General features: G+C 39.4%; 1 protein-coding gene across 1 annotated transcript in view; it reads left to right on the top strand.

The window, feature by feature from the left end:
* The window catches only part of LOC135080069 (neuropathy target esterase sws), a 65,060-nt gene that overhangs the window by 25,050 nt on the left and 26,778 nt on the right, over positions 1-13,232 (top strand). The window contains exons 10-17 of the mRNA XM_063974748.1: positions 117-209; positions 3,203-3,334; positions 5,076-5,172; positions 5,888-6,096; positions 7,023-7,178; positions 7,939-8,095; positions 9,020-9,178; positions 12,867-12,985. Coding sequence (XP_063830818.1) covers positions 117-209; positions 3,203-3,334; positions 5,076-5,172; positions 5,888-6,096; positions 7,023-7,178; positions 7,939-8,095; positions 9,020-9,178; positions 12,867-12,985 — 1,122 coding nt within the window. The remainder of the gene's footprint in view (positions 1-116; positions 210-3,202; positions 3,335-5,075; positions 5,173-5,887; positions 6,097-7,022; positions 7,179-7,938; positions 8,096-9,019; positions 9,179-12,866; positions 12,986-13,232) is intronic.

Here is a 13,232-nt window from a genome sequence, read left to right as displayed (position 1 = left end):
TTACAGCTTGACGTTTCGGCCGTGTGTTTACCGAGTCTTTCTTTCTTTCTTTCTTCTGTTCTGTTTATTCGTCGTTGACTTTCTTTGATAAATAAATAAGTTTTTTCGTTTTATAGCAACAACCAGACGTACAGCCCACTCCACCCTTACAAAGGAGCAGAGAAGGGTCGTCTTTCAAGAAACACAACACGGATAATCTTGATGAGCAGGTTTGTATCATAATTATTTAAAAGTAGTAATATTCCTTCGGAATAGAGCAACAACCACGAGCTGTCAAACGAAACCGATTTTAGGATGTTACTGAATGTTATTTTAGTCCAGTCAAATTAGACATGAACCCTGCAATAATTCGCATACAGCTGAAAATTGGTACGAATGTTCGGAGCACCATTATGAAATAACTGTGAAAAGTCCCCATCGATCCGACATGTGCTAAAAAAAATATTCAAAGCCAAACTTAAAAAATATGGGTTTTTGAGATTTTCAGCCAAACGGTAAGTTTTATCACAAAAATTTTATATAACAAGGTTTAAGACCATACAATTATCTATCCAAATTGTCTATACACTTTCTTCTAAGAGTCAGCGTTTCTGAGATTCGATGATCCGAAGAGTCAAAAAAGTGTTTTCTTCATAACGGTCTTACACATAAATCCAATGTGATATCGCCTCGTGCCACGACTCAGCATTGTATCATGATGTGTTGTCGACGTCGAATATAAAATGATCAACCTCAATGTCGTCTGTCATCTTTAACTGTCGAAAAATGGGTACAACTTAGACGAAGGACTGCACCGTGAGTTTCTAAGATACGAAGTTTTCGTGTCTATTATGTTTAAGAGCTCTTATATGCACACGTCACTACTCTACTTGTAACTCTATGGTCACTCTTTTAGCCCGGTCAAGTCAGAAAATCCGGGTTATAATAGTCCGCAAAGAGCTGAAAATTTGTGTGAATGTTGAGAACACCATCCTTAATGAAATGTCAAAAGTCCCCAACGATTGGACGATTGGATTTTTCCGCCAAACAGTAAACTTATCATAAGAAATGATAAGAAATAGTAGTAGATCATAAAATTATCTATTAAAATTGTCTTTGCCCCTTTTTCCTAAGAGTCACCGTTTATGTGGTAACGATGCAAAAAGTTGGAGAATTTGCATTCTGTTAACTACTCCGGCGTTTACCCGTGGTCCCCCCGGCGTTTACCCGTGGTCCCCCCAACATGTCCCCCTGGTGGGTCCACGGGTAATTTTTTTTACCCGTTGTCCCACCGTTCTGAACAGTGTTTGCCAGTGGGTCTACGGGTAATTTATTTTAACCATGGTCCCACCGCACTAAGTGGCAAACATTGCATGTCACCTATGTCTGGGATGAAATATCAAACGCCGAGAAGGATATGAGTGACTTTAACCCACATGTGGGATGTGAAGATAGTATAAAGATATTATAGTGCCGTACCTACCTATAATTATTTTCTATATTAATTATAGATTTTTTTATAATATTATAGATACCTAGGCTAGGTGACAAGCAATGTTTGCCACTTAGTGCGGTGGGACCATGGTTAAAATAAATTACCCGTAGACCCACTGGCAAACACTGTTCAGAACGGTGGGACAACGGGTAAAAAAAATTACCCGTGGACCCACCAGGGGGACATGTTGGGGGGACCACGGGTAAACGCCGAACTACTCCACAAGTCCACAACTTCAACTCTATTGAAATAGTTTGGAATTGAATAGGATAACAAATACATCTTAAAAAAGGTCTACTGGGGAAACCTGGTAAAAAAAATGCGCCAAATAACTCTCATAGGTGTTGTGGAAACATGTGCATATAACGAGAACATCTTAAGTAACTTTTTGAATCGTTCTACCTCATAATCGGTGACTCTTAGGAAAAAGGGGTAAAGACAATTTTAATAGATAATTTTATGATCTACTATTATTTCTTATCTATTTTTATGATAAAATTACTACTTGGCCGAAAAATGCAAAAAACTTGGGACTTCGAAAACTTTTTTTTTAAATGACGGATCGTCGGGGACTTTTGACATTTCATTAAGGATGGTGTTCTCAACATTCACACAAATTTTCAGCTCTATGTGAATTATTATAACCTGGACTATCTAACTTGGTCGGGCTAAAAGAGTGACCATAGAGTTACAAGTTCAGTAGTGACGTGTGCATATAAGAGCTCTTAAACATAATCGACACGAAAACTACGAATCGTAGAAACTCACGGTGCAGTCCTTCGTCAAAGTTGCATCCATTTTTCGATAATTAAAGATGACAGACGACATTGAGGTTGATCATTTTATATTCGACATCGAAAACACATCATGATACAATGCTGAGTCGTGGCACGAGGCGATATCACATTGGATTTATGTGTAAGACCGTTATGAAGAAAACACTTTTTTGACTCTTCGGATCATCGAATCTCAGAAACGCTGACTCTTAGAAGAAAGTGTATAGACAATTTTGATAGATAATTGTATGGTCTTAAACCTTGTCATACATATTTTTGTGATAAAACTTACCGTTTGGCTGAAAATCTCAAAAACCCGTATTTTTTAAGTTTGACCTTGAATTTTTTTTTTAGCACATGTCGGATCGATGGGGACTTTTCACAGTTAATTCATAATGGTGCTCCGAACATTCGTACCAATTTTCAACTGTATGCGAATTATTGCAGGGTTCATGTTTAATTTGACTGGACTATTTGTGTGTCAGTGTCAGGATTATTTCACTGTTTTGTACATTAATCAATCACAGAGTCAGACACCACATTTCTAAAGCACTATTTCTCATAAACATTCACGATTTCATTCTGAAAAAATCTCAGCGTTTAAATTTTTAGCGCGCCAATAAGTACTACCGAACTCTTAAATAGTTTACGTCGCATGTCGCATTTCTTTTTATCACATAGTGTTGCTCCTGGTGACATCTCGCTCGCTCATTCCTTTGTTTCTCTATTTTGCTAGGTAAATTAACTTTATGTGCCAGTCACAGAAACTGTTCTGTAGGCCTAGGATGCGCGCCGCGATAACCGTTTACCGCGATTTTACGCGATAAGCCCATACGTTTGTCGTCTAAAATCATCGATAAGATTTTATCACGGTGTGTATCCTAGCTCGGCTGGTGATTGCTTAGTTTGGCACTAAATGGCGTTGTATAAAATGTCAATCAAATTTTTCCAGGCGCTAATCCAAATAGCCACGGAGGCGTTCGTAAAGGAGTTGGGTCTGGAAAGCGACCACGTGCTCCGCGGCAACGTGCAAGTTCGAGACTTGCCCGCCGGCACGTATATCATGAAGGAGGAAAGCCACAAGGTACGTCCAATGTACGAGATAGATAGATAAAATAGGCTGGTTTGCAATGGAGGGAAGTCGAACTTTAACTTCGAACTCCTCCTATGTTCTTCTGATTAATTTCGTTGCGGGTCCAATGACAGTTAACTTTCCCCCGGGACGAACAAATTTCTACAGCTTGACCGCCAATAAAAACCCAACCAGTAAAGGTCAAGTTACTGGTTGGGTTTTTATTGGCGGTCAAGCTGTAGATCCTGGCTACACAGGAGTTGCAGCGGTGGGAACGAGTGGTGGGAAAAGTCCGGTAGTGTCTTCCAGACAAAAGAGAGGAAAGGTGGTTCAAAAGAAAAGGGGAAGGCAGTGGTTTGTAAAGTACAAGAGCATCGTAATAGCATCTATTCGCGATAGCCATTTCCTATTACATACAAGGCTACTAAATGGACCAAATAGTGCTTGATTTGCTTTTTCAATTAAAAAAAAACACTTGTGTTGTTTGTTTCTGCACATACTGTTCCCACAGTTCTGCCTACGATTTATAAACAAGAAATTTACCTCTTACAATATAAAACTAATATTTGCATTTGATAATCCCAATAACAAATTATGTATATTTTATTTACTTTATTAACACTGCGTTTTCCCCCAAAAGCTGTATTACCACGTACCCGGCGAACCAGAAATCAAACAGGTACCGTGTGGATTTCTGTGGTTGGTGTGGAATGCATGCTATAAATACATGTGATACTGTACGACCTTTTCTAAAGACAAGAAAATTCATACTTTAAGGCCAGATTTCCACCAAGGCAGAGTGAAGCGGAGAAGTGTTTTGAATAACCAATCAGATTTCCTGATTTCTTGAATAATGGAATCTGGTTGGTTTTACAAAACACTTCTTAGCTCTACTCCGCCTTAGTGGAAACCGCGCCTTACACAAACGTTCAAAATACACGTTCAGATAAAACAATTTTTTGTATTGGACCAAAAAATAACTCCAACTAAACAAAAAAATATGTTTCGTAAAAATAATGAGAACAATTGAAACAATATTTTATTTTAGCTTTGTAATTTCAACTTTATTTGCTTTATTTTTTATTTTTAATACTATATTGTTGTAAATAATGAACTTTTAGTTCTAGTTTTGTAACTACAATAATTGTATTTTCGTCAATACACACACTGATTTAGGTCTTCCATTTGCGCATTTTAGATATTTCATTATAGTCGAGATGTTTTTAGCGTCAATAACATGTTCAGTACATACGGTTTTGATTGATTTAATGTGTTTTTTGTTTCATCATTCTTATTTCAATTTACCCGGTTACATTATTAAGCCATATAAATACAAATCTTACATTGATTACTAATCTTGTACATACACATAAAAGTAAAAGTATAAACAAATAAAGGTGACGGAATTTTTTATCCGCCACTTCTCCTTAGCACCAGGGCTACTTCAAAAGAAAGAAAATACATTTATTTGGCACATTAAAAACAGCAAATTGCAGAACTCAACAGTATTGTATGAATTAAAAACGCTGTTTTATTCGTAGTTTAGGGTCTTATCACCGTCGCTCATGCTGGCATCTTGCTTTGCGTGAGAGGGATGGCAACATTCGAAACTTCGGATGACGTTTTTCGAAGTAACCCCTATGTTGTTCCAAAGTGGTGATAGCGCAAGCTATTTTTAGGACGTGTTTATGTATCCTGAAAAGGCAACATACTAATAAAGAATTTGAATTTGAACAAAAATGTTTTTATTCAGGATGTGGCGTTGGTGTATCTTTTGTCCGGAGCGCTGTTGGTGTCTCAGAGAGTCGCGGAAGGGGAGGGCGAAGTTCACATGTTCACTGCTTATCCAGGTAAAGTGTATTTTGAATCTTATCGCACTGTATTAAGGTCTTGTTTTAATAATATTTCATCGCTTTATTGACATTATTTTAAAACGTCAAACTTATGCCTATGTCCTTTAACATCATCGATGTAAATCTATTGCACGGTATCATTCATTTAGCATGACTTTTTTTAAATCTTTGGACACTTTTCACACAGCGCCAGCTAGCCCCAAAGTAAGCAACTTAATGCTTGTGTTATGGGTGCTAGCTTAACGGATATAGTACTTATATACTTTTTTTTTTTTAAATACATACATATACATAGTAACACCCAGACCCGTCACAGAAATTAAAATTCACCATTTCAATTTCTGCCCGGCCGGGAATCGAACCCGGGACCTCTCGGCATAGTAGTCCGTTCTGAACCACTACACCAAACGGCCGACAAACGGCTGACTGTGTAGAAGTCTGGAATTTGGTGAAAGACTACTCGTTTTAAAACTTCCTGTTACATTTTTTTTTTTATAAAAGGAGATTCTGTAATACATCAAGTAATAATATTTTGATGTAATTCAGTGTTGACCTCAAAATATTCCATTTACTACAAAACAATGATTTCCTTCAATGGATTTTCTAATTTATGACTGTTACATAAGATTCAGAATAAATCAGCAGCCACTTAATGGTAGGTTTAGACACGACAACTATAATAAATGCGTTTTAAATATCTTTTTCTTTCCAGGCGAAGTCGAAGGCGGTCTAGCCGTGCTAACCGGCGAACCAAGCTTCTTCTCCATCCGGGCCAAACACTTCTCTCGCATCGGTCTTGTATCCAAGAGTACAGTGTACAGTATCATGCGAGAACGGCCATCTTGCGTGCTACATATCGCCAATACGGTCGTTAGGAGGCTGTCGCCTTTCGTGAGGCAGGTGGATTTTGCTTTGGACTGGGTGAGTATATTTGAATTTTGTATCATCATCATTTCAGCCACAGGACGTCCACTGCTGAACATAGGCTTCCCCCAACGTTTTCCATGTTGATCGATTGGTAGCGGGCTGCTTGATTTTTGTATGCAATAACGTAATCTCTACTTGACAAGTTTCTTATCTTTACTACCGTTATTATCATTCATAAGCACACATTCTTTCGAAACAGCATGATAAAGACCAATGTCGTGTAGAATGCCAATCAATACTACATTGCAAATAACTTTCCTATACATTTTTTGTAGAACTCCAAATCGGGTCTAAAGTCGTTATAACTAAACAACGCTCAAAACTTGATTGATTCACAGTCATAGATTATATTCTGTGGGTGAAATTAAACCAATCAAAAGACTTAATTTATGGTCCCCCGTCTTTTGTCTTTCTTTGTCGTCTCGCCAGTGCCTTCTCAGCGTTGACGTGGCGCACCAATAAACATGTTGACACCACCAATCAATTGACGTACTTTTTAAAACTGTCAAAACGAAACTCCCATAGATTTTGTATGGCACTACAAGCAAGTGACGTCACTATTTTGTCAACTCAATCAAATGACTTTTTTCAATTACAATGCGAACAAAAATCGTAATTTACAGGTAATTTAAAATTAATTAAGTTTATAAGATCAGAATGAAGGGTCTTTTTAAAAAAGTTGTGGTTTCGAATTGTTGGGGTATGATGGTGTCAAACTGTCTATTCTCTTTAAAGAATGCAACGCCAATGGTGGCTGCCGAACGCTTATTCTACTCAGCGCTGGCGTCGCGTTATTTAGTTTAAAGCGAGTGCCCTGCGGGGCGTCGACGCCGTGCCCGAAAGACGCTAGTGTGGGGGACACAGAATTGAGATTTTTTTCTCTAATTTAGCGCTAAATGTTCCACTATGCTTTGTCGCAGGTATTCTTAGAATCCGGCCGCGCGGTATACCGCCAGGACGAGGAGTCAGGGTCCACCTTCATAGTGCTGAGCGGCCGGCTGCGGTCCGTCATCACGCACCCCAACGGCAAGAAGGAACTGGTCGGCGAGTATGGCAAGGGCGACCTGGTGGGGATCGTGAGTACACAAGAGGCCGTGCCTATAGTCTGGTCCGCGAGCACGTAGAATTTTGTCCAATGACCCCAAGCTACCCATGCTTATCGCTCGCGCGTAATTATATTGCTGTCGCGACTGTGCGACGCGCGCCCGCAGTGAGTGTGCGAGCGCGACAGCAACATAATTACGCGCGAGCAATAAGCATGGGTAGCTTGGGGTCATTGGACAAAATTCTACGTGCTCACAGGCCGGGCTTTAGTCAACATCATAAAATAAATTCATTTGTTCGTTGCAGCCAAATGACGTCCACTGCTGGACGAAAACCTCCCCTAAACATTTCTATAATGACCGGTCCTGCGCTGCCCGCATCCAGGCTGTTCCCGCGACCTTCACCAATCGTCGCGTTCACCTAGTGGGAGCCTGCCCACACTACTTCTTCCGGCCCGTGGTCGCCACTCTAGAACTTTTCTGCCCCAACGGCCATCATCTCTACGAGCTATGTGCCCCCTCCATTTCTACTTGATTTCAGCAATTCTACGGGCTATACCGGTCACTTTGGTTTTCCTGCATATCTTCACAAAATAAATACTAAAACATAAGACGTTCAAATGGCAGCAAGTGCTAATGTAAACGCTCCGCGTTCAAACTTCGGAGCCCTTCGAGCTTTGGCTCGGGTAATATTGACAACTTTTGGAAATCTACATCGATTAACTACGGCCAACTCCGCTAGTAGTGTACCTGAGGTATAATATGATTTAAACGTGTCTGTTCGCTTTCCCAGGTTGAAATGGTGACCCAAACCCGTCGCAGTACAACCGTGATGGCCGTCCGAGACTCGGAACTGGCCAAACTGCCCGAAGGCTTGTTCAACGCGATCAAACTTCGATTCCCGGTGGTAGTGACGCGGCTTATCAACCTGCTGGGACATAGGATTTTAGGTAAGTGCTTGGTAATGTGTAAAATAAAAGAAAAAACCTAATTTCATCACTCGAGCACAGGAACTTCTTCACACACACTCTTCTTTTTTAGGCAAAGTCTATTCTATATGTTGGAAACACATCATTTGTGACGCCAAAAGTACGAGAATGTGCGACCAAAGATATAACACAGTTCATCATCATCATCATCATTTCAGCCACAGGACGTCCACTGCCGAACATAGGCCTCCCCCAATGCTTTCCATGTTGATCGATTGGTAGCGGCCTCCGTCCAGCGCTTACAGAGTTAGCTTGACGTATTTGACTTTCATCCGCACTTGCACCTGGCGGAAGCGAAAGCGATCATCGATAACATACTCATATTCAGGGGGCGTTGTGTGAGTTTACGTCAAAGTCAAACGCATTCGATATCGACTGCGTTATAGTCTGGTCTCTGAGCACGTAGAATTTTGTCCAATGACCCCAAGCTACCCATCCTTATCGCTCGCGCGTAATTATGTTGCTGTTGCGCTCGTACACTCACTGCGGGCGCCCGTCGCACAGTCGCGACAGCAATATAATTACGCGCGAGCGATAAGGATGGGTAGCTTGGGGTCATTGGACAAAATTCTACGTGCTCAGAGACCGGGCTTTAGAAAATATATGAAGATTTTAGTTCTTGAAAGCTTCCGCTAGGGGCTCTATACAATCCGCCTTACATTTAATGTCACTTTTTTTCGCAGTCGATATCGAGTGCGTTTGACCTAAACACACTACACCCCCAGAGGTTCTAGAGCTAGACAAAGTCATGAATGATCATGACAGTTCTAACTTCGAAATCACTTGCGAAACGAAGCGAAGTGATTTGGAAATTACAACTGACTAAAAACAACACGTTTTTAACTTGGGGGCTGAATGATAATTAATCATGATAATGATCAACAGGTTCCTGGCAGAAGCCGACCGCCGGCCTGGGCGCGGCCGCGGCCATAGACCCGCGGCCATCGCAGCACAACTTTTCAACGGTCGCCGTAGTACCGGTCAGCGACGACGTGCCGTTGACGGCGTTCACTTACGAGCTGTATCATTCGCTGTGCGCTATCGGTGAGTGAGATTCGTTTCGTGTTGAATATAATAACTTTAAAAAAAAATAAAACCGACTTCAAATGCGTGAACACAAATAATACCTATTCAACAAAAAAATAATCGTTCAAATTGGTTCATAATCGGCGGAGATATTGCTTATAAAAAAGTTCATCCCCAATTTTCCACCCTTGGGGGTGAAATATTTTCTTCAAATTCGCATGAAACCACCCTTTTGATAATACCTATTCAACAAAAAAATAATCGTTCAAATTGGTTTATAATCGGCGGAGATATTGCGTATAAAAAAGTTCATCCCCAATTTTCCACCCTTGGGGGTTGTTTTTTTATTATTAAATTTAAATGAGACCACTCTTGAGGTATTACCAGGCCTGTTCATCTCCGCGAGTTCACATCGAAAACAAAACACGCACGATAGCCCACCTACAGGAGGCGATTCGACAAGGCGTCACATACGAGATACGAGCGAGCATTGACACACGCACGCGTACTCTTGTATTATGGAAAAAAATAAAAAAATACTGTGTAAAAAATACTGTGCAGTATTTTACTGCCTAAATAATAATAAAAACACACAATGTACTTTTTTTAAGTTGCCTGAAGACACTGAGAGGTAAATAAGTGGTTATTGTTATTCATGATAATTCATGCAAATTCATGTATTTCTTCCGACATTTTCCGCGATTTGGCACTTCACGTCACACATTAGTTTGCCGAAGTTCGCCGAGCCAGCTATTGTCAATTATTATAGGTGTCAAACAGGATAGGGTCTTTGCGCTGGTTTTCGTCCAACTATCGGAGTTGCCAACTTTGTGATCTTAAAATACCCTTACATAAATGTATCATATTATTTTATGTCGTTCGAGTGCTCATAAAGGCAGTCAACTAAAGTCCATACTGCAACGCACACACAATCCGCACCGTAACGTAAACGCCTTGCCTCGCCGATGACAGCGCGCGAAGGGCAATGACAGCTCGCAAAACACTGACGTATATCAATGTCTCATGGACTTGGCGTAACTTTAAAATAAACGTACTCGGTACATTACGCACACATTTACACGCATTATAAATACATACACGATTTAAGAAAACAACATGGACGCAATATAGGCAATCAGCTGACAGGTATTTGTGTGTGTGTGTGTGTGCGTGTAGTTGTCAGCTGATTGCCTATAAATATGTTGTTTTCTTAAATCTTGTATGTAGGTACCTACTCGGCACAAGTCAGGTAGTTAGTGACGTCACATGAAAATGTTGCCAGAATGAGTACTGACCAAACATTATCTATTTCTTTTTTTTATACATCACCAGGGGTAAGTTAGAAAGAGATAAACAGCTGTTTGTCATTAATTTGTCGAATTTTTGTATAGATCTATATTTCCTCTCCACTATTACCTCCATGCCACAAAAGGCGATACGTTGTTGATCCCTTTCCGAGTTGATTTGCCTGCTATATGACCTGAGCTATGCTTTAAAAAAATGACCCTTAGTCATCTAAGATTTAATTTTGTATGAAGAAGTTTAATAAACACTTAAAATTGTGTTTATAATGCTATCAATTAGACATACGTGCCAAAAACTTTTCCTGTCAGCACGTTTTTTTCTAGCGCGATGATTTCTGCAATGTACCGGTGACCGGTGTATGGCCGCGCATTTACGTAATTTTTTGGAACTCACTACTTTTTAAATTACATTTTCATTTAGGTAGAACTGTTGCTTAGGCATTATAGATTGCAACAAAACTAGCGCGGGATGGCTACTGCCTTCTGTGAATACAATACTTTGTATTCAAATTTTACGCATGTGTTTATGGCAGCTCAGTGAAATGGACGAAAACCGAAGTTAGATAGAAAACCATCACAATGACCCTACTTTCAAAAAATAATATTGCGATTTTATAAATCACTTAAACAACTTTATATTAATTTGCGGGTACGCCGGGACAGCTCGTAAAACAAATTCATTATTTACATATTACTAATTTATCAACTTTGTTCATTGTTAGTTCATTAGTTGTTCGTGTTTCGTTTGGGTTAGACCAAGAGCCGAATGCAAAAAATAAATGTTACTTAATTATATTAATCCTACAAAAAACGGACGGACGTGTGCAAGTCTAATAGCCATATACTTGGTTAACTCATTTTAAAAAGTGCACAAAAACGTTCTATGTTCAGACAGACTATATGACGAATCTATAAGGGTTCCGTTTTTGCCATTTGGCTACGGAACCCTAAATACCGTATCAAAATCTGTTGCATAGTTTTAAAGATCTAAGCATACATAGGGACAGACAGACAGGAAAGCGACTTTTTTTTATAATTATTACGTAGTGATGATGGGCATATAGACCAAATAAAGACATTTTGATTTAAGGGGGGGACATCGTAAGAGCCATTCACATTTTTATCAGAAAGTTAATAAATTAATATATTTAGGTTTTTCAAATCTAAAACAGCCAGGAAATCAAAGAGGCAAACATGATACCTTTGTGATTTTATAGGAATTGTAAAACACGGTCATATTAAACTTTTATAAAAAATCCAGAGGTAAATGTTTTTTTTTCGAGAAAAATTTTTTCTAATCGTGTTTTCGAAAATATCATCCCATCACACATACGTTCTGTAATACATAATATTGAAAACAGTGCGAAATATCGTCAATTGCAGTTTTCACATACTAAGGGCCCATAATGAAATTAGTATAATGTTTGTTTATGTAATAAAATTTGGTTTGAAATACCTACTGCATTGAATTTTTATTTCTTACTAGCTTTTTGGCTTCGCCCACGTGAAATAAATTGTCACAGTTATGTGTGTTATAAAATATTTAGGTGCTAGCTCTTACACTATATAACTGGCGGCCGCATGTAGCTGCGCGTTGCCGCGAAGAGCAGTGAATGCAAGTGTGGTGCGCTAGATGGCGACACAGTAGCTTCTTGTAGCAGTCAGCCCTATGGCATCAAGACAGTACCGATCACTGACGTATGTCAGCAAAACGGTGCTCGACTCTTAAGACAAGCTAAATTACACCATATTGTTGATGACATTGAGCATACATTTTTTTGAATACCTTCGCGAAGAAAAACTTCTGTACGTAGTACTTATTATTATTCTGTGGTATTACCTATACGCCGAAAAAAGATTTGTTCATATCGGTTCATAATTGGCGGAGTTATCGCGTAACAAACATAGAAAAAAAAACATACGGGTCGAATTGAGAACCTCCTCCTTTTTTTGAAGTCGGTTGAAAAGAAGAGAATGATCAGAAAAAATGTAGGGAAGACTTTTATGTGTAGTACTTTAGAACTAAAATGGCTTCAAAGTGGGCGTGGTCTGGTTGCGAAAATAAATAATGACAACGTTTTATGAGTGAAACGATACGATTTGCTAGTTCGTCGACTACACTACAACATTCGCTGGTGTCGCGTCACTTGTCACATTATGCTTTATTCGCTCGCTCGCAAATGAACTAAAACTAAATGAGCTATGGAGAATTAAACATAGTTTGGTCAGCAATTATTCTACATTAGAATTAATAGTTGCCATTATGAAGTCCTTTACTTTTTTATGTAACTTTTGTCATAAAATATTAGACCTTTAAAATGTTCATGGCTAATCCGTATATTTACTTCTACCACTACTGCGACGTTTCAATTACAACCAAGATTCTGTTTTTATGAAATTAGGTCCGACGGTGCGCTTGACATCTGACGTCATAAGGAAACTACTCGGGCTCACAATCATGGATCCAAACAACGAGTATCGACTCAGCTCTTGGTTGGCGCAGCAAGAAGATAAACACAAGGTAACATACTAAAATCTACTTTATTATTATAAAGACAGTGTGTGAGGATTATACAATATCTTTCTATTCGAAAAGTCAAACCTTGTTTTCGAAGTCCTCCTATGTTCTTCTGATTAATTTCGTTGCGGGTCCAATTAAATTAACATTCCCCCGGGACAAACTTGACCTTCACTGGTTGGGGTTTTATTGGCGGTAGTTTAGGTAGCTGTAGTTCCCGGCTACACAGGAGTTGCAGCGGTGGGAACGA

Source organism: Ostrinia nubilalis, chromosome 2, assembly GCF_963855985.1.
Source record: "Ostrinia nubilalis chromosome 2, ilOstNubi1.1, whole genome shotgun sequence".
Taxonomy (NCBI): Eukaryota; Metazoa; Arthropoda; class Insecta; order Lepidoptera; family Crambidae; genus Ostrinia; species Ostrinia nubilalis.
This window is presented reverse-complemented; position numbering and strand designations above follow the sequence as displayed.